Below are 22,367 nucleotides of genomic sequence, written 5' to 3'. Positions count from 1 at the left end.
CTACAGTCTCCCTAAACATAGTCCAGTTACTCCTCACTGGACTTCACTGGCTTCCTGTTATCGCTCGCGTCAAGTTCAAAACTGGTGCTGGCATACAGGACAGTGAATGGGACAGCCCCCTCGAACCTATGACCCCACTTCAAACCCTGTATTCCGGCAAGAACACTACATTCTGCAACCATGGGGAAAATGGCTATCCCATCCTGATGCTGTGGAGTGTCTGCTAAATGAATGTGATGTAATGTAATGTAACGCATTCTGCACTCTCTTGCAAGCAGACCCTATCCATAAGGTAACTACAGTGTCAGTATTACTAAGATACTAACAGTAGTAAGTACTAATAAAACAGAGGGTCAGCAGAGGTGTGGCTTAGCTGGAACCGTAGCGATGCACACTGACACCCGAGAATTCCGAGGCCTGGACAGAAGTCGCACACCTCTGTAGCTGTATTGATGTGGTGCAGATGGATTATGCGCCTGTCAGCTGACTCTGGATCAGTGTCAGCTATCTGCACAGAACAGAGTCAGGTTCGGGTTTGGTTTATCTATTTCTAGATCTGTGTCTGTAGGCACTATCAAGCATAATATTGAAAAAATTGGGTTATTTATAATCAACCACTTACGGCAACGTGCTCGTGTATTATGATAACAGTTCCTCTCCTCAGGTAATTTACAAAATAAATATGGTATAACTGGTGCAGAAACCAACCCCTGCCCGTTTCAGCGCAAGGGTTCAATTTTCTCTCTAATCATAAAGCATCGCGGCCAGCGATGCAGCGAGTGAATTGGCTTTCATGGTTTTTATCAAGGACTCAAGAAGAAGCTTTCACTGCTTTTCACTGGAACGAATAAAGCAGACATGTGACCAATAACATGTTACTAAAACGTGCATCTTTCATCCACTGAATACTGTATGTTGCCGGTTTATGCCGCCACCTTCCCTCGGTGCTTCGGATCCTCGGCATCAGCTGTGCGCTGCAGCTGATTCATAAAAACGCACAGCCGAACAAAGGAGAGACGAGGCAGTCCAGGTGCGCCCATTATTTTGTAGGGGACCCTCATCCCTTACACACGCTCAAAAGGCCAATATCTCTCATTAACCCTCTTATTTGGTTACTTAAATAAACATATAAGCTACTTGAAAATATCTATACTTATAAGATGTGATGTCATGGAAAACAACTAGGTATCACTCCGAATTACAGAGAGAATAATTCCGTTTCTCCCCCCGCGGGGCGCGCAGGTGTAGGATTGGTTTGTGCCATTCCTCCTGCTCCCGTTCTTCCTGGATAGAGGGAACCGGTGCGGAGTCGCGGATGCCGCGGCGCAGAGCTGACTGCTTCGGGTATTAGCACAAAACAGAGGATCGGACTCATTTACATCTAACTGGAGAACCGCGGAGAACGGACAAGCTGGAGCAGATCACGGTGAAGTAAGAAATCAAATGATCATTGCTCCAGAGGAGCAACAGAGAGCGATTGGCTAACGAGCTAATTATCTAGCTACACTGGCTGGCTAGTAGTTAGCGAAACAGAGCTGGTAACTAGCAAGGTGTTCAACAAGCTTAACAGCACAGAAGGTAGGTTAATCTAAAGTCTGTGGACTAGGTATTATATTTTTAATAATAACTCCTGTTTGTTCTGTCGTTTTGCATTAAAGCGTTCACGTTGAGAGGCAATGCTAAAATGTCATTAATTAAGAACAGAAATTGCGTCGGATGGAAGAAGTGATAGCTAGCGAACTTGCTGTTGCACTCGGAATAGTCCAAGGGCAGGTTAGCTGACAAAAGGAAGGATCGTGCCAGAAGAACATTTTTCCAGTTCTTATCAGAATGACAAATACCTGCTTAGCCTGCCAGTCAAATTTTGTGCGACTCTTGAGTTTTATTTGGCCGTAAACATGCGGGGCGTGTTTCGCAGTGAACAGTCCTTGTTTGTCATGTTGGCACAAGCGAGGCAACCGCGTAAAATAACTTCCCAATCAACGCAAACGCGGCAGGCTCAGTGTCACCGCCTGTTGCGGCCGTTTTGTCATTATTTTATCAGAAGACAGGCTTTGGATGCTGACTTGTTCTTTTCTCCTTTTTGCAGCTGGAAGACCGAACCTTATTACGCACCGATGGATAATCTGTTTATGTTGTTTTAAATACCATTTCACAAAGAAAGCCTTTCTGAACTTATCAGGGTCAGTAGAACTCCAGTATAATATTTTATCAAAGGAAGCGTTGGGTCAGATAACATTGGATCAGATATCCCATACACATTAGGCCATATATTGAGTATCGTTAGATGTTTTTTGCTCTTTATTTCTGCAAATGGCTTGTTGTTTGAAGGACGAGCTTCTATGCTCCATTTGTCTGAGTATTTACCAAGACCCCGTCAGTTTCGGGTGCGAGCATTACTTCTGCCGCAAGTGCATCACGGAGCACTGGAGCCGGCAGGAACACCACAGCGTCCGGGACTGTCCGGAGTGCCGGCGGACCTTCGCCGACCCGCTGCTCTCCCCCAGCCTGAAGCTGTCCAACATCGTGGAGCGGTACTCCGCGTTCCCGCTGGACGCCATCCTGAGCGCGCAGCGGAGCTCGCACCCCTGCAAGGACCACGAGAAGGTGAAGCTCTTCTGCCTCACCGATAAGAGCCTCGTGTGCTTCTTCTGCGACGAGGCCGCGCTGCACGAGCAGCACCAGGTGACCACCGTGGATGAGGCCTTCGAGGAGTTACAGGTGAGTTCACCGTGCCGCCTGGCCCGCATTGGACAGTCCCCTCACCCCAACTCCACGCCAGGTGCTGCCTTCACAGTGAAGGCACGCGCAAGAGTTATTCCCAATGTCATACAACGGAAACCTTCATACTCAGCGGTCTAGTTTTTTTTTTATGTGCTTGACCATCTTTACTTATCAGGAAAACTGACCAGTTCTCTATCAATAGTGCTGTGCATGTTATTATCGCTTGTAATCGCTTGGCTTTGTCGTACATCATATTATAAAATGTTATATTATATTTTTAAGCCAGTCATAATTCATAGATTGATGGCACTTTCATATGATTTTAAGTAAAGCTTGAGAATAGGCAAATGGAATAGTCTTGCTCTATTAAAAATGTACCCCAGCTGTCTATGCAAGTGAGAAATGGCTGCTGGAACATAGTGTCTATGGGCAACCTTGACCATTTCCTATTGACTGCAGTACAGGATAGATGTCTTTCCTGCTCTGCATAACTTTGTTCTGAATCTCTCTGCCTTAAGCGCCGGTTGGATCTCAGCTTTTGGGTGTTGCCTGCTAATGGTAGTGTGACATTTATTTTTAGAAGGTGGCTGTTTACCATCTACTTCATCAATGATTTTTTTTTGGGCAGCAGTGTAGCAGTAGTGGTTAAGGAGCAGGATTCATAGCCGAAAGGTCGCTGGTTCAATTCCCCACTAGGGAACTGCTGCTGGGCAAGGTGCTTAACCCACCACCATTGCCTCAGTAAATATCCAGCTGTATAAATGGATAACATTGTAAAAACCTGCAACCAATGTCAGTCGGTCTGGATAAAAGCCTCTGCTAAATGGCAATAATGTAAGGTATTTTAATTCATGCTTCTGTCCATCCTTTTTTCCTCTGATCATGTGACCACAGCTGGATATGGACATCTGGAGGTCATTTTATTGGGGAACCTACTGACACAGTTGTTGGTGTAGTGTGTTGAGGGCCGGGGATGTGACACTCCCCTGGGGACTCCAGGGTTGGCGGTGAAAGTTGCAGAACACACACAGTCTGAATCCTGTTTTTCACAAACGGCTGCAAACACCTTATGATGGTACTGTTCACACCCATATCCTTAACTGTTTGCATTTTTTACTGAATACCAATGAGAAATCGACAAATAAAATCCTAACAGTTTTTGAGTATATGATGCTGCTTGTGGATTCCTTTAATGTGAGCGTAATTCTCTAGACATTTTCTGACAACGGACACTGACGCAATTGTACTTTTTTGTCGTGTAGGATGGTCAATGACGGGGTTTTTGATTCAGACACACAGAAGGAGTGTAATGTTGTTCCATTGCTATGTGAAACGGCATCCTGCATTTTTTTGGACAATACCTTCTAATCTGTTTCAGTCTACTCCTTTTTGTGCATAGTTTCTTAATATTGTAATGCATAGTTTTCCGTTGGTTTCATTGGCACTCTATAAAGACAGACTTAGGAAAGTTAATCTTAAATATATATCAAGCATTGGGAAAAATGCTTTTCGAATGCTCTTTGAAGCATTGAAAAAACAGCATGTTAGCTAATGTTAATTCTTTGCTGGCCAGCTATTTCACTCCTGACCAAGACTTGTCCCTCACCATGCCTGGTGTTGAGCTTGTGCCCTGTTCCTAGCTGTGAATGCTGTTTTCTTTTTAATCAGTGCAGCCTTTGGGTCTGAAATGACTCAGGATTTTTCATTTGGGAAGTTTCATGAATTTGGTTGGAATAACGCATGTCCACACAAAACTGAATTGTGATAATAAGCACACAGTGTTACAATCACGGCTATTATAAATGCAGCACTGACAGGCACGTGGGAGAGATGGACCTCACACCCTGTTAGCCTTTAGCGTTCCTGTGCTGTGTGCTTGTTCACAGCCGGACCCAGCTGCCTCCTCTGGCTGTGCTGGCGGGGAATCCCTGTTAGTCTGAACCTGTCTGTGTGCGGTCCGTTGGGGAGATCTGGGCCCCCATGCCCCACCAACTCAGCATGATGAAGCACAAACCCGAAAATGAAAACGTTCAGATTGAATTTCACTTTCGTTTCTCTGCAGTCCCGGTGCTACTTGTGGAAAGGTACATTGCTTGAATAGTTCCGGAATATCGTTTCCTTGTATCTGTGTAATTAATTTCCTGAAGGCTTGTCTCAATGAACACGCCAGCTTTGAGGCTGTTGCAGGAATTTAGATCAACCCTTTTAGCTACTCATCCTGCTTGACAGTGTCTCTTTGGAACAAGGAAGATTAAACTCCTTACTTCATTTTATCGTATCTGGCGGTCATAGCTGATGGGCAGTATATTGAATCACTTTAACCGTTCTGTCTGAGTGTGGGTGTTTGGGCCCGTTTGACACTAGAGTGGTGATACAGGACCGGACCAGCAGCAGCTACAGCAGACAGGAGGTGATGTTTAAGACCCGGAAAGAGACTGTTTACAAAGGAGGAATGCAGGGTGAAGGGAGTATCTCAAACGCACCTTTTCTGAAGGAGAAATGGCCATTCTCTATCGACACTGTTAGCACAAATCTGTCATAACATCTCACACTTGCATAACTTTAAGCCGAAGTTTTCTTAGGAAAAGCACTGACGCGTAAGTATTGGCACACACTCTTGTAACTCCCTTTGCTTGAGATTTATTCAAACCAAGAAAGGGAGTAAGACTGTTTCCTTTTACACTGAGCTAGGGCACCATTAGTATGCCTCTCCTTGTCGAAGTGCAGACTGAAAGCTTAATGCATTCCATACGATTACGTAAAGTGTACTCTAAATAAAAGCTGCAATGTGACCTTTTAACACCTAAAAAGTTGCATGAAGTTCTCAGAAACAAACATTGTAAAAAAAGGTTTAAAAGAAGTAAAAAAAAAAATGCAGAATACTACTTCTTATTAAATCATCACTTCAGTTATGTCTTTGTACAGCACATGTCCTGGCACAGACATGCTAGCACCAGTGAGCCCAGTGTCTGAAAAAAGTCACACTTTGCTCTAATTAGTGCTGCAGTGAGATGGCACAGCATTGACCCCTCACACTCTCAGCATGAGGAGTCATTTCTAGCTGCTCACCCCTCCAGGCAGGACTCCACTCTGACAGTAGTTGTACTTTGTCCTTTACTTTGAGTAACATGTAAGGAAAGGTTACATATTCTGCTCCTTGTCAAGTGTACTGCAAGTCGGGCAGCAGTTGGTAAAGTAAAAAAAAAAAAAAAAAAAAAATCAAGTTCCAAAACAGTTGGTAGTTGGTTTTGGTGAAATGCCTTATTAACGATTAGAGCAAATTCTAGCAGTTGTGGACGTTGTTCGTGTGACCCTTTCATTCCTTCAGCTGTTAGACTTTCATCCCCTGCAGGTGGCCCAGTTGAAATGCTCTATCATGGCTATATATTAAATATAATTAGTTACACTCATTATAATAACTATGTGACAAGACAACTCGTTCTTCACATGGCCTGATTTGAATGGAATTAAAAGCTGATTTGACCCTGACCATGCCAGGTCAGTAACATTTAATTTCTTACATGACACAGTGCTCTGCCCTAAATTAAGTTCTGTTGGAGCGTGCTGGGAAAAAAATGAACTTTTGTTATGTTTAGCAGGGCATTCACAGAACCTTTTCATATATATATATGTTTGGAAATCATTGTTCTGTTGCTTTATGAAATGAGTGCAGTGATGTATAATTTTGAAAGTGAATCCAAGGGCTCTGTGAGTGATTGTTTACTCCTGAAAGAAAGTAAATGACTTGCAAATGACCTTTTAGTATAAAATCCAACAATAAAAAAAAAAGAAAGTAAAGGAACTGAGCAAACAGGTGTGAGTCTCTCTGTGGATACCTGTGTACTTTCCGCCTGTGCCGTGGGAGAGTACCTTGTGCTTAGTGTTGGATCTGGCAGGCACACAACTGCACCTCTCTCGTTCTGACCTCCCTGTCCTGCAGAATTAAACACAAATGTGAAACAAAATGTCAAAAGGATTGTGACTAATGTCCTTTATCACCTGCAGCGTCGTAGTCTTATAATTTTTGGGGCTTGTTAAGTTGAGGTGCGAGCGGAATCAGTACCCTTCTGAAATGACCCATGTCCTCTCAGGTCAGCGTCTGCCAGCGTGTTGTGTGAGCTTCATTGATTGCTGTTGACGGAAGGTCCAAAGTCTGGATAATGGGAGGAGCCAGTCGGGATTGGCTCTGTACCTGCAGTCTGCTGTGATCAGCAAACTGCAGCCCCTCAGGCAGGGGTATGAGGTACACACTGTTAAAGGGCTTATATTACCTCATCTCCTCAGCCCAGCTGCTGCCTCAGTGCACTGGCGCCCAGCAAACAGCTGGTCAACTCAGATCAGCCATCACTGGTTGGTGTGACACTCCACACTCCCCATCCTGCTCTAGGTAAAATACTACTGCAACACCTTCATCACTGTCCTGGGAAAAACACAGTGAGGTTACTCCATACCTCTGTCTCTGCAGGGTCACACTGCCCTACAGGGCCACAGGTATCAGCACAGTCGTGATATTTGACAGAATTGACCTTAATGGGCGGCACTTAAGTAACCACTGGAGATTGTGTGTGTGTGTGTGTGTGTGTGGGTGGTGCAAACAAGATGGTGTTTGCTGTCATATCAGCAGTGTTCTGCTGTGCCTGTTTCTGGATCGGTTGCCAGGGTGGGAGATGGTGATTTTTTTTTTTTTTATAGCATCCATTGCTTGACTGAAGCACAGGAAAGGGAGTCTGGTGGTGGCAGAGGTCTGCGGGAGGGGTTTCAGCGTGGGGATTTCTGTGCTGTGTGGATGAAGAGAAGGCCGTGCTGGCAGGCTCAGGGCTGTGATCAGTGGGCGCTGGGGGGGCCGAGGGGGATGTGAGAGGTGGGGTTCATTAAAAAGAAGCTGCTGCCTCTAACTCTGCCCCTGGGGGCTCTCTCTCTGTGCCACTTGACGTCAGTGTTTTCTTTTTTAAAAGTCTAAAATCAGCATCCTCTGTAGCTTTCCCTGTGGGCAGGGTATTCAGAGCCTGATGTCTGTTTATCTGGGCTCAGTCCTGAAGGCAGGGGCTGTGCAAGTTACCCACTGCCTGCGACAGGACCGCAGAATGGGGACAGAGCCGATTACAGGAGAGCTGCCACAGAAACAGCAGGGCGTTGTGGAGTGCAGAGATGCAGGTGAGCTCTCCAGCACCGAGACAGATGCTCCCTGAATGAGTGGCCCAATCTGGTCAGTTTGGTTTTTTTTTTTTAAATCTAATCTACATAATGCAATTAAAAGGTTTAAAGACATAATGCAGGTTAAAAGGAAGGTTGTTTTGCATGTCTGTGGTATTAAATGATGGCAGGTGTATCTGTGCTGTGGCTGTGAGTAAAGCTGCCTCTGTTTCTCACGCACACTCGCACACGCACACGCGCACACTCACACTCACACGCACACACTCGCACTCGCACTCGCACTCGCACTCGCACTCACACTCGCTCTCACGCACACGCTCTCACGCTCTCACGCTCTCACGCTCTCACGCTCTCACGCTCTCACGCTCTCACGCTCTCACGCTCTCACGCTCTCACGCTCTCACGCTCTCTCACGCTCTCTCACGCTCTCACACACTCTTGCAGAGTTGTACGCTCACATGGTGCAGAGCAGGTATATTTAGGTCAGTGCAGAGCCATCCCATTGGCTGAAGTTGCCATCCTTGTTGAGCAGGCATGTGGGACATTAGAATAGTCACTGGAAGAGTGAGGCCTTGGCAAGGGAGAGGAAATGGCTTGTGTAAAAACTGTACTGAAGCCAGCTGATCACACAGGGACATCCAGGATGGAAGTGTATGGAGAATGTTGTTGGCTAATCCATCCCTGTCCTCGTTTCATTTTATGACACCTGTGTCTGTTACAGCATTTAATTACCTCAGGAGGTAAAACGGGAGGTGATAGACGTGTGCTGGTCAATGTTTAATGTTAATTTACCTTTGATGTCACTGAAACAAATAGATACAATAAGACAACCAGCGATTTATACCTGTAATTTTCAGTTTTTCTGCCTGTGTGTGTGTGTGTCTATGAATCGGAGCTTGTCCTTTTCCTCTCCATTTTTGGATTGTCCTCGTCAGACAACCTCTTGCTGTTGTGTAAACACCACTGCCAGTGCTAAAGAACCTCAGAGAACCCCGCAGGGAGTTTACCTAAACAACAGAATTCAAACTTTAGCAAACATTAGCTGCCTTTTGCATGTGCTTGTGTGTGTGTGTACATGAGTGTGATATTTACCTTACTTAAATACAGTGAGCTAAATGATTGGAAGAAAGAATTGCACAGGTATTCAGTCACACCACCTGAAGGACTGTTAAAATGCACAGTCATGGTCTGACTTCCGCGTGTCACAGAGACTGCAGAGTCGAAGTGGATTCAGTCAGATTCCTCAGGTCCGGCTCTGATATCACTCCTCTCAGTTAAATAACTGAAGCCTGTGGTATACTCACAACAAGCTGTTTCTGTTATTCATAATGCATTGTCACATATGGACTAATTTCTGTCCTCTCCATAGGTTTTCATTCATCCTGAATGGAGAAGGTGCGCTTTGTCATCAGGAATCATCTGTTGTATCAGGCTACCCAGCCTGGAGGTGGAGTGGGTGCTGTTATCTGTGGGTCAGCAGAGAATGGGGTCACCCTTTGGAAGTGGGGGTTCACTCAGGAGCTGTTGGCTGTGCGTTCGCTGTGTGTCTGTGTCCTCGGATTCCCCGTCTGCCTCCGATTTGTGGGTGTCTGCTCCCCCCTCTTCCCTTGTTAGCTCTGAGACACTGAATCAGTCGCTGCTGATTATGTGGAATTAGCACAGATTACAGGCCTGCTGTTCTGCACGCAGAGCCAAAGAGAGCTGTAATTGTGTGTAATTCAAAACTCCCTGTGGTGTGGGATGGAGGGGCGGAGCCCTACAGGGCTGTAATCCAATGATATCGAAGGGAATTGGACTGGCAATGGGACCTTTGAGAAGGGAGCATCCCAGGCCTCGAAAAAAGCTCTTGAGTGTCATTGACAGACTGCAAGCTGCTATTAAGAAACAAATGGTACACTGATAATGTTCAGTGTACTGTTAACATTATTATGACAGTAGGAAGTTGACAAGAAATTTTTCCTCATTACAACAGGATGGTGTAGTCTGACAAGTTACATTGAGTATGCCAGTCTGTGATTGTGGCACACACAACTACATTGACAGCAGGTCCAATGTATGATGACGTTAGCCAAGCCCAGGGTTCGAGAGCTGTGCTACCAGTTTGGAGCATGCATCAAAGCATTCAGGAGCAAAATATACAGGGATATCTCTCACTGGCTATAAGTAGAGCAAGCGCTCTGCTCAGATGGAAATGTGTTCTCCATTCTCCCTCAGTGCTGGTATCTCTGTGTTTGCTTGGCTCTCTCCCTCAGTGCTGGTATCTCTGTGTTTCATTGGTGGCCTCTCTCCCTCAGTGCGGGTATCTGTGTGTTTCATTGGTGGCCTCTCTCCCTCAGTGCTGGTATCTCTGTGTTTCATTGGTGGCCTCTCTCCCTCAGTGCTGGTATCTCTGTGTTTCATTGGTGGCCTCTCTCCCTCAGTGCTGGTATCTCTGTGTTTCATTGGTGGCCTCTCTCCCTCAGTGCTGGTATCTCTGTGTTTCATTGGTGGCCTCTCTCCCTCAGTGCTGGTATCTCTGTGTTTCATTGGTGGCCTCTCCCTCGGTGCTGGTATCTCTGTGTTTCATTGGTGGCCTCTCTCCCTCAGTGCTGGTATCTCTGTGTTTCATTGGTGGCCTCTCTCCCTCAGTGCTGGTATCTCTGTGTTTCATTGGTGGCCTCTCTCCCTCAGTGCTGGTATCTCTGTGTTTCATTGGTGGCCTCTCCCTCGGTGCTGGTATCTCTGTGTTTCATTGGTGGCCTCTCTCCCTCAGTGCTGGTATCTCTGTGTTTGCTTGGCTCTCTCCCTCGGTGCTGGTATCCCCCAAAGTGTGGCCCTTTTGAAAGTGGTTTTTTTGAGGGCTCCATACTGTTGCACTGTCTGCACTGCACTTTGCAGTCAGCAAACACGCATCCATTGAGTATCTGGCACAGACTGGCAAATGCTCTGTCTTCAAGCACATTAGAAAAACAACTTCATCCACATCCGTTAGCTGGAGAACTCTGACACGGTCAAACAGTATACATACTGTACTTTGTTTACCTGTGATGACACACCTCACATGTGACTGATGGTGCTTGTGTCTGACTCTGCACTTAAAGGTTCTACACTATTCCTGTAGGGCTTCAATGCCTACAGGGTTACCTCTCTCTGTCTACTGCTCCACAGGAAATGATATGTGTGTGTGTGTGTGCTGATGTTAGCCCACCGTTAGAGTCCAGAGCTCCGGTGGAGCCGGCGAGCCGCGGTGTGCAGAGCCATGTGCAGCGTGCTTTTAATAACACATAGCCCTCGCGGAGCGTGTGCTCCTAATCCCACCAGCTTTCATGGGGCCAGTTTACGAGGTTGCATGTATTACGGTTTGTAATCGCTTGGTTATGATGCAGGAGGATCAGCTGTGTGTTGCGTGTGAGTCTGCTGGCTTCTTACCGCGTGTACGGAAACGTGGTTTCTGTTCGTGTCCGCGTGATGTTTATGTGATGTGCTGTTTTAAATCCTCGCAAAATTACAACAAAGGATTTATACAACCATTTTAATCAAATATTTGATATTAGTTGGTATTCTACATCTGCTTTTTCCCCTGTCCTACCTGTTTATTTCTGAGTTCGTTATTATAAACATTAGACTGTTGTGACATCTGCAATGTAGAGCAGAACAGCTTTGAAAATGCATCATGTTATACTTCTGATTTGATTCGTAATCTCTCTTATGATTCATAATTTTCTGATTCATGCCCTTTCCCGGTTCTAGACAGGGGGACAGAAAGGGGCTTGACGGAACACGAGGCTGTGTGATGTAAGCGTATCGTTACAGAGTTCAGGAGATGTGAATGATGCTGAAGGTTACCTGATAGAAAATGCATCTCACTGGTGTACTGTAGGCTGATCAACAGCTTCCCAGTGTGAGAATAATTCAGTACAGTCTGTTTACAGCAAGGTGCAGAGCTGAAGCATGTGAAATGCCATATTAATGAATAGATGCATAGTTTTATTAATTAAGCATATTCATGAATTGACAGAAGTGAACCCAAGCCTTTAGTTGTGTTTTTCATGTGGGTGCAGTTTCTAGGAGTCCTCCTTCAAGGCGGGTTTGAATTCAAATTTAAAACGTAATGGTGCACTCTCATTTTGAGGAGAGAAGTGTAAGATGGCTGTCTGGCTGTAGTGGGTGTGCATCTCTGAGCTGCCACCTTCCTGGGGAGAGAAGGGCTGTTTCTTTCGGTCTCTGTGTGTAATCTGGACCCTTGCCTGGGCTTCTCTCCAGGTGAGCGGAAGGTACAGGTGTGTGTGTGTGTGTGTGTGTGTGTTTGCACAGTGTGTTTGCCACCCAGCAGGATTTCCTTGTATGCAGAGACTTGAGAGAGAATTTTTTTTAATAGCTGTCTGGCTCATTATGCAGATTAATGAGAGGAAGATGTGGACATGGAGCCCTGCAGGGCTGCTAATAACCTTCTCCTTGGTAATGCCTGCTGACCTCTGATGCCTTCTGCCTCGGCTTAATTCTACCTTCAAACACTGTTAGAATCTGACTGATGTGAATGCTGATAAGGACAGATCATTAGTGTTGTAAAGCTGGGCTTAATATTGTCCTTGGTCAGTCCAGTGATTTTAAGTAAGCGAATGGCATGTGTGGTTCGGAGTGTCCCGGATCCTCAACGCCGTGTGTGTGTGGGTACATCGCCGGGGTACAGGCTTTGTGATGTCACCTGCACACAGGAACCTGCACCGAAACCTCCCTGTGTTCCCCCCCCCCCCCACGGCCCCACCTTCCAGCTCTGCCTGGCATTGTAGCCGATGGCGATAATAGCCTGTTTTATAACTCGTCTCTTCCCTCGTAATCTTAATATTTAATTTCACATGTAGGAACAGTCTCAACTCAGAACTCAACATAGCACAATTTTTTTCATCTTTGGGGAAATTCAGTATGTAAAACTAATCTAGAGTCCCAATAACAGTTGACTGAAATGATTATGAAACTCAGAGTTGGAGGTGAATTTGAACGCCTGGGTGTATTCTCTCCTGAGGTGATCTCTGGGGGAAGGAGTGAGGAGTTGTGCCACTGAAGACATGACCTGTACCAGGGGCTGGGCAGGGAGGGTGGAGGCTCCAGAGAGCTCATGGAGGGAGACAGGGGTGTGGGGGTGTTGGCTGAGGGGCCATAAGCAGAGTTTTAAATCTGTTGTCTGGGGGTAATCCTGTTTTGGGGACAGATAATCCAGCCTGCCGAGCGCTAATCTCACCAGTTCCCCCCGCAGATATTAATCAATTAGGGAGATTAGCAATCTTTCCTCCTTTTTCTCCTCTGGAGTCAGAGAGGGAGGGGGGCACTCCCCACCCCTGGGCAGCCCCCTCACAGTGCCAGAGCAGTCCAGGGACTGCAGCCAATCACTGTCACCAACAGGGCTTCTGTGCTTGAGTGAGTCTGCTTCTCAGTACAGTGTAGCGGATCGGTGGCTGTCTACACCGGTGCAGAGAGGATACTGTTGGGAGAGCACTGACGATGTGACAGGCCACAGAAAACAGAAACCTGCCCTGCTGGCAGCTCCTCCCGATCCAATGCTGTGACCACAGGGTGTGGGAGGAGCCTGGGATGGGAGGAGCCTGGGATGGGAGGAGCCGGTGGTGGGAGGGGCATGTGGTGGGAGGAGCCTGAGATAGGATAAGCCTTATAATATCTGATAAAGTTATGGTGTAATTAGACACCTACAGGTTATTTCAAAAGCCTGTCAGTATGGTCAAGCTGTTCTTTTGCTGTTCTTTGGTGTCATTAGCGGGCATTACTGACCCCAGGGGGAGGGACATGTGGGTGCCAGTGTGAGGGAGGGGAGACTATAGCCCCATCATCAGTAGGTATACTTGTCTTCTGTTGCCTAGTCAGATTGCCCAAGTTAACTTGTGGTAGTGCTTGAATGGTGTTGTGCTCACAGTCACTGGTCTGGGATTGTTGTTAGCCTGGTCTGGTGCTGTTGCTCATTTAACTCGAATGGTTACACTTATGTTCTACTGTGCTGGGAGCCGCTCTGGATAAGAGCGTCTGCTAAAGGAATATAATGTAATGTCTGTGTTTCAAAGGCTGATGCCGATAAAGTAGGAAGTGCTTATTTTTGTGCCGATACGATTGGCCACCAGATTTATATTGGCTGACTGCTGGTTCTGCGGTACATTTGTGCTTGCATGGTGGAGAGCTGATGAGATGAGTGGTGTGCAGATTCAGGCTGATTTCTGGGCATTTCCTTTTCAGGGATGTTTTGCAGTGGTTTCATGATGTTTGAATGTGTTTTGCTGCTATCTGTCTGATGCTGTTTATCGTTCCCCTTCATCGGCACTGCAGTCTGACACTGATAATTCCCCTCAGGGGAATGCAGCCAGCGGTTAAGTCAAATCCTGAAGACTTGCGCAAAACTTACATCTTAAACAGCAGATCCGGGAAGGTCTGTGCGCTCTGGAGGAGTGTGTCTGTGATGTAGTCCTTAATCTTGTTTTTTAAGATTTGTGCTACAGCCAAAGAACCTTGAGTGGAAGGAGTTTAAATTTTGGCTCAGCAGTGATTGTACTCCCTGCCACATTGCATTATGGGAAGTTTCAGGGCCCAGGATGAGTGGCGGAGTGGGTGGGATTTGAGTCAAGACGCTGCTTGGCTTCTCCATAAGATGGAGAAATGTGGGAAATTATTTATGTAATGGGAAATGCAGTCGACTGTACGTACACACACATACGTACACACACAAAAAATACTGGTTTTGTTGCAGTTGCGAGTGGCGTGTTAATGCATTGATCACTGTGTGTTCTTCCACCAGAAAACCACCAACATAAAGACGGGTCGTGGTGAAAGCATTATTAAAAATGAATGGTGCGTGATGGTTCAGTAGCCCTAACGCTACACGCCTCAAACAAGCGCACGCTTGATTGTTTGTTATTTATTCACCATCATTGCATTCTGACGCGGGCTTTGGGGTGAGCTTACAGGAGGGAAACTGCCGGTAAACCGTGGTGCTGTTGAGTTGCAATATCATTGGTATTGCAGCACAATCATAAATGGAGGACATCAGTAGAATAAAATGACATCGGCACTTACTGAGAGCTTACTGTTTCTCTCTGAGTGAAAGGCAGGAACTCTCTCGAGAGCAGTCTCCAGTGTGTATAAAGGCGTGTGTCTCCACTCTGAATGTGTATCAAGGCACAGCTGTGTGGAGATGGATGACACTGTCCTGCTCTAGAGCTGCTTTATACGGGTTACAAGAGGAAAATACATCAAGGAAAGTCATCGAAATCTTTTTGTTTTACACACGAGGTCTTAGACCGAGGTGCTCATTAATGCTTATTAAACTGTGACTGAGCTGGGATCATCGCGGGGATTTTTGAATGTGAATGAAACCATCGAGGAACAGCGGCGACCCGCGGCTGAGAGCGGTCTGCAGGGTGGACACGGGGGTGCTTCCCTGCACTCATACAGCTCTGAGCCGTGTTACTGCATGGCTGTGTCAGATGAGGAAAGGAGGAAGAGGAAGGGTTGCGGGTTGCTGTTGTATCAGGCAGGAATGCCATGCTTTGCCGGTCACTTCCATATCGGCGAGCTGTAATGGGCAGACTGGAGCTCCTCAGCTCTGATGGTGGGAAAATGTTCCTTCTTAGGGCCTGCTGTTTCTGACCCTCACAGGCTTTTGAGATGGCCTGGTTCTGATTCTGTAGGTGTGTGAGAGATGCACTGTAGGGCAATTGCTCATATTACCTTTTAATGTAAATTTAAAATATGTTCTCCAAGTTACCTTTAACTTTAGGCAATTTATCATATTACCTTTCTGTACATTTTAAGTATGTTACTCTAAATTACCCTTAACTTAGGGCAATTGATCATATTACCTCTGTGTAAATGTAAAATACGTTACCCAAAGTTACCTTTAGTAATTGTAACTGGGTTGGTGCGGTCAGTGTGGCTGTGGAGGAGTTCTGGGCGGTGGGAGCTCTGGCGGGCGATGTTTGCGTGATCACCTGTGCGTCTGTGCTTCTTGCAGAGGGAGATGAAGGAGCAGCTGGCCAGCCTGCAGGACAGTGAGCAGGGCCACACTGAGGCCCTGCGGCTTCTACAGAGGCAGCTCACGGAGACCAAGGTAATCACCAGCCCCCCTCTGTGCCACACGGTGGCTCCATGTTGAAACACAGAGGCTGAGCTCTTCCAGAGCAGCGTCTTCAGGTCGGGCCTCTTGCATCAGACGAGTGGAGCAGCTTTCAGCTGATATAACCACACCCTGAAGCTTTCTGTCAAGCCTGGTCTTGAACTGTAAGTGTCTCTGTTTCCACTGTGCATGCCGGTAAGATATTCCACGCATGGAATAGGTCTTAGCGTGGCTGTGAAATTAAATGAATTTCTACCTAAGCCCTCTTGTTCTGCTGACAGAACTCCGCTTGAAGGAGCATCCATTGTCTGTTTTATTAATCCTGTTTAAAAATTTAAAAAAAAAAACCTTAATTAAACACCCCCTGTGTCTCATTTTGCTGAGACGAGAGATTAAGGGCCTTAAGTCTCTCCTCGTAACGTATGGTTGCCCCGGAACAGACTTGTTGCCGTTCTCCACAGTGGCGACTGCTTACTGTACTGATTTTTTGTTAATTTTGAAATGATGTACTGCATCATGTAGAATAATTTACATTTTCATTTGAGTTGTTTGGTAGACGCTCCTCGGGCGGCAGTGTAGCACAATGGTTAAGGAGTAGGACTCGTAACCGAAAGGTTGCCAGTTTGATCCCCACTGGGACACTGCTGCTGTACCCTTGGGCAAGGTACTCAACCCACAATTGCCTCAGATGTATAAATGGATAACATTGTAAAGAACTGTAACCTATGTAAGTCGCTTTGGATAAAAGCTTCTGCAAAATGAATAAATGTAAATGTAAATCTAGAGTGACTTACACAGACAATTCTTATGTTGTCCATCTATACAGATGGATATTTACTGAGGCAGTTCTGGGCTAAGCACCTTGCCCAACAAGGTGCCCAACAGCACAACAGCAGTGCCCCACCAAGGCAAACTGGGTTTCAAGTCTCCTTACCGCTACACCACACTAATGCCCAACACATCATACTGATGCCCAGTCTGTCTGAATGTGCATCATTTCTCATTCATATTCTGCGGTCAGTAAGCTGTTCCCAGGCCATACAGCATAGATTCTCTCATCTTATTAGAACTGATTCATCTAAAATTACATACCAGAGGGTTGGAGGAGGTGGTTTTGAATGGCTAGTATACGTCATGTGGTACTACACTATGGTCACTTCACCCCAGTGACTTGGCTACATCAGCACTGTGAGTCTTGTTAGCATCATCGCAGAAAAACAGGTCAAAACAGTGATTGCGTCTGGCAGGAGTGGTGACAAAACTCCTGTCCAAATCTGCGACGACCCCACACCTTTTCCCAGTTAACAGAGGAGGAAGTACAGTCACCCATTATCAGCGTTTCCCCTGTCTGATACTCTTCTGACGCTGTCATACAGCTTAATGTTCAAGTTACTGCCTGATCCCAGCGACCTGTAACACATTCCTGCTTCTAGGGCCTAATCCATATGAGCAGGTGAGCTTCCTACCGAGAGCTCCATGAGCTGGTTTCACCTTGGCATTGGATAGAGCACTCATCTGTACACCTGTGCTGTCAGGTTATAGGTGCAGTGGCTGCTATTCACCGTATGTGTTCAGGGCTGTTTTTGCGCACGGCAGTGCCTGTGTGTGCTGGTCTGCACTGAGGGAGTGTGGGTTTGGTTCTGACTGCTGTCCTGCGTGACTCTGCGCTGTTGTCTCTTCAGTCCTGAGATGCAGTGATGGGAAAATGATTTCCATCACGGCTTTGTCTCTGCAGCCGTCTGTCGTGAGCTGCTGGGAGAGAGGAGCCGCTGCCGTGGCGCCGGTGGATAAAAAGGGTATTTCATCCTCTCAGTGTTTGCACTGAGAGCCCCTCAGAGAGCGGCTCCTCCCATGGTTCCCATTAGACATGCAGGCCTTTCTTTTTTGGGCCCTTTCTCTGATGCGTATTTGCCCTAATGTTTGTGATCGATTCCTTTGATGGTTCATTATCCAGATGTCTCCCCATCTCCCAGTTGGCTCTTGTTCTCTCGCCTTCCCATCTCTCCCTCTCTCTCCGTCCCTACCCTAAACCTTCTGCGCAGTGCTCTCCCCTCTCATTAACAGCTGTGGCTGTGAGGTGTCTCTGTCCGCAGGTGTTTGTAATTATCGTTTTCGCAGGTTTCCCCGGGTCTCTCCACAGCATTTTGTGTAATATTTGATTGGCGGTCATTTAGGTTCTGGTCACTGCCTCTCACACTCTCTTAGTGAATTGTGGTTGTTGTTCCTGAATGACACTGAATTCAAAGACTAGAGGCAAACGAATCTCTCCTTCAAAGCAGGCGTGTATGTATGTAAATAAAACGGCAGCCTTAGCGTTCTTCTCCGCTCCCGCTCCCGGCAGTCGTCGGCGAAGGGGCTGCGGGCGACGATCGGCGAGGCGTTCGAGCGGCTGCACCGCTTCCTGCGCGAGCGGCAGAAGAGCATGCTGGAGGAGCTGGAGGCGGACACGGCGCGCACGCTCTCCGACATCGAGCAGAAGATCCAGCGCTACAGCCAGCAGCTGCGCGACGTCAGGGAGGGCATCCTCATCCTGCAGGAGCGGCTGGCCGACACCACGCAACATCACTTCCTGGAGAGCGTCGCACAGACCTCCGAAAGGTAACGGCCTGGAGCTGGGGGGCCGGGTGGGGCCGGGTGGGGCAGGGTGGGGCAGGGTGGGGCAGTGTGGGGCCGGGTGGGGCCGGGTGGGGCCGAGTGGGGCAGTATGGGGAAAGGTGGGGCAGAAAATGGTAGTTTGGGGCAGTGTGGGGCAGGGTGGGGCAGTATGGGGCAATATAGGACAGTAGGGAGCAGGGTAGGGTCAATTAAAGGACTCTGGTCAGACAGAAACTGACTGTTTTTTTCCTCCAGAATCAAAGGGAAGATCCACGAGACCAATCTCACCTATGAAGACTTCCCCACCTCGAAGTACATGGGCCCCCTGCAGTACAGCATCTGGAAGTCTCTCTTCCAGGACATAACCCCAGGTACTGTAGCACAGGGTCGGGTAACTGCAGGGTGGGATCAGGTCTGTTACCCTGCTGTTTACAGGAAATGTCCTGCTGATGTCACGGGGGACAGGGCTATGAAAAAGCCCTTATCAGGTCACACCACTGATGTGTCCATCGCCTAGAATCAATAACATTATCATTTATAAGGGAATTATTATAAGCCTGGAGCTCGCTGAAGCAAAACAGCATCTCTCATTTCTGAAACCTTAATGAAACATAATTGTAACAAAGTATCATACATGTAGTAAAAGGCTGTGGTGAGGTATGGAATAACAGAGTATGCTCCATGCACTGTATGATTATTATTAAAATGTTATTTAGTTGTAGAAAGAGTCTGTCATAGACACGTTAGTGTGACCCACAGATCAGTCAGAGTGTAAGAGCTCCCTACTCAGAATGGGTGAGGTCATGTGCGAATAAAAGATTTGCTTTCAGGATAAATTATTCAAAATAATGATACCAAGAGTGTTTTACAAATTAAATTAAGGGTCCATGGTATAATAACTCAGTAAAACCACAGAAGGCTGTTTGGCTTCTTGCAGCTTCTCCCCAGATAAAGTGATGAGTTCTGAATGATGCAGCATGGCACACCTGTCTCTGGGTAGCCTGCCTCTGGAGTAAGAGCACACAGCCCTTTACCGTAATGGCAATCTGCAGGTGCCAAATGCAGCCTCATCTCCTCTCCTCTTCCTGGAGCCTCTTCAGGTCTCTTCCATTAGAGCCTCTCACTGTCAGCCTGAAAACCTCTGCAATCGATTCACTGTGCCGAGCCCCAGCTCTGTTAGGAGTGGATCTGTTCTGTCTGCTTCACGGTGGACACTTTACGCTGTGTTCCCGGAGGCCCACTGCGTACTCACACAGGCCCACTGCGTACTCACACAGGCCCACTGCGTACTCACACAGGCCCACTGCGTACTCACACAGCCCCACAGCATATGAATTCAGGTCCACTGCGCACTCCCACAGGCCCACTGCGTACTCACACAGGCCCACTGCATACGCATTCAGGTCCACTGCGCACTCACACAGGTCCACTGCGTACTCGAACATGTCCACTGCGTACTCGAACAGGTCCACTGCGTACTCGGACAGGTCCACTGTGTAGTCACGTTCGTACATCTGTTCACCAAAGGGCTAAAGATTTAGCGCTACTTCAGCAGTAAAAACCAAGCTGAGACAGAACAGAGACCTCCTGCAGCTGGATGTCTGATTTCACCCCCCCTCCGCAGTGCCTGCTGCCCTGACCCTTGACCCCATCACGGCCCACCAGCGCCTCATCCTGTCGGACGACTGCACCATCGTCGCCTACGGCAACCTGCATCCCCAGCCGCTGCAGGACTCGCCCCGCCGCTTCGACGTGGAGGTATCGGTGCTGGGGGCGGAGGGCTTCGGGGGTGGGGTGCATTACTGGGAGGTGATGGTGTCAGAGAAGACCCAGTGGATGATCGGGGTGGCCAGCGAGACGGTCAGCCGCAAGGGCAGCATCCAGATCCAGCCCAGCCGCGGCTTCTACTGCATCGTCATGCACGACGGCAACCAGTACAGCGCCTGCACCGAGCCCTGGACCCGCCTCAACGTCCGCAGCAAGCTGGAGAAGGTGGGCGTGTACCTGGACTACCCCAAGGGCCTGCTGGTCTTCTACAATGCCGAGGACATGTCCTGGCTCTACACCTACAGGGAGAAGTTCGTCACCAAGCTGTACCCCTACTTCAGCCCCGGCCAGAGTCACGCCAACGGCAAGAACGTGCAGCCTCTCAGGATCAACACTGTCCGGCTGTAGGCACGCAGGCTGGAGCGGGATGGCGGGGAATTGGGGCTGAACCACGCTCACTCACACAGAGCAGATACGGGGCTGGTGAGACTCTGAGCCAGGCCAGGCCAGGCCAGGCCAGGCCAGGCCAGACAGGCACAGCTTACAGGCCTCGTAGGGGGGGGCGGGTGTGATTGTATGAACTGGTGTTTGAGTGAGAACCGTTCCCACTGTTAGCCACTGGCCCCAGAATCATCTCCACCTGTCCTCCCCCCCGCGTCACAGAGAGGCCTCTCTCATTTCCACAGCTGGCCGCTCTGTGTGTGAGTGCCGTCGGGTAGTGTTTGTGAGACGTGGGTCCGCAGATCCTGTCTAACTGGCCCTGTTTGTGCCTTTTCCTCCCTAAATGTGTGGTAGGAGTTTTCTCCTGCAGCTGTTCCTGTAATTGTGGTCCATTTATGGTCTGCAGGTCACAGTGGGGTCAGCGATCAGTGGTCCACGCTTTGCTGTAGGGATGGTCTAGGCTTGTGGTCCTCAGCCTCCTCTTCATGTGTGACGTAAAGATGGACATGTACACAAGTGAAAATTTTAATCTGATACGCTTTTTGGGTAGCTGGGCTATATCCAAGTAAATATGCTGTGGGGTTTAGTGTTTTTTCGTTTTGCAAAAATGTATTAGAATGTATAGTTTTCATAGGGCCGTTGAAATGGTTTCTAAGAAACCTGATGTCACAGAAATGGCAGAGTGTTGGTTTTCTGTTCAGGGAGAGAAAGATGCCTGTTTGGGGCGTGTGAAGTCTGGGCAACAGCTACTTGCTGCTGATGTTTACCAACACTAAAGGCAAAGCTAACAGTAACTGAGGCATATTTAAAATGGATGCCATGGTTTCTTATAGATTCATAATTCATGGTTGCCATTTCATGCATTCCGAATTTTTTTTTAACTATGTTGTCATTTATGTGTATGGGCCTGTGGAAAACAATTAAATAAACATGGTTCTAATATATGAACCAAAAAAAAAAAAAAAACGGAGGATAAAATTTCATTGGGGGTCCATCTTCAAGGGCTCAGGGGGTGGAGTTGCCCTCTGTATCTGTTAAATGGAACTGTAATGTTTATTAGATGTATGTGTTTCTTTTTTACAGTGATCCCGGTTTCACCGTGCTTTTGGAATGGTTCATTAACAAGCCTGTAAACTTTTATTCCCACCTGCAGTGTTTGTTCTCGACAGCGAAGTCGAGCTCATGTTGGCTCGGCTCTCTGCGCTTGTTCTCCTCTCTCTCCTGGTACCGCATACGCAGGGGGTCAAAGGTCACGCTGATATCATTAATCATGTTCCTCTGTCAGGATTTAATGAGTCAGGAGCCGCTGAATTTAATGCATCTTCCTTCATTATGAACAGTCGCTGGAATTCTGTGGCCTTTTCTTCAGGACAGAGTAACATTCAGCCTAATAAAGTTGCCAGAAAAAAATTATGTAATGGCATTCAGGGAGACCCATCCAGGGGCCGCATTTCAACAGGGGAATGATAATTGCAGAAAGAATCCCTCCGAGATGAACTCTCAGTATTTTAGACGTGTCCGATCCTGCGTCTGCACCGCACTCTAAATGAGGTTCCCAGCTACAGCAGCATAAACATTCTGCTTTGGTGTGTCT

The 22,367-nt window shown here is 47.5% G+C and overlaps 1 protein-coding gene across 2 annotated transcripts; it reads left to right on the top strand.

Moving 5' to 3' along the window:
• The first annotated feature begins 1,299 nt into the window (after positions 1-1,299).
• On the top strand, positions 1,300-20,846 carry LOC118779476 (E3 ubiquitin-protein ligase TRIM62-like). 2 transcript variants are annotated; one of them, XM_036531607.1, is made up of 6 exons: positions 1,300-1,431; positions 2,090-2,721; positions 15,869-15,964; positions 18,312-18,568; positions 18,821-18,936; positions 20,190-20,846. In XM_036531607.1, the coding sequence occupies exons 2-6, from the start codon at positions 2,314-2,316 to the stop codon at positions 20,738-20,740; spliced, it is 1,428 nt and encodes a 475-aa protein (XP_036387500.1). In that variant the 5' UTR covers positions 1,300-1,431; positions 2,090-2,313; the 3' UTR covers positions 20,741-20,846. The 2 variants fall into 2 exon arrangements, with proteins under 2 accessions (XP_036387500.1, XP_036387499.1); XM_036531606.1 differs by having other exon boundaries at positions 1,300-1,578.
• The last annotated feature ends 1,521 nt before the right edge of the window (positions 20,847-22,367 follow it).

This window comes from Megalops cyprinoides, chromosome 6 (genome assembly GCF_013368585.1).
Source record: "Megalops cyprinoides isolate fMegCyp1 chromosome 6, fMegCyp1.pri, whole genome shotgun sequence".
Classification (NCBI taxonomy): Eukaryota; Metazoa; Chordata; class Actinopteri; order Elopiformes; family Megalopidae; genus Megalops; species Megalops cyprinoides.
The sequence above is the reverse complement of the archived record's forward strand: the minus strand, read 5'-3'. Positions and strand labels throughout refer to the sequence as shown.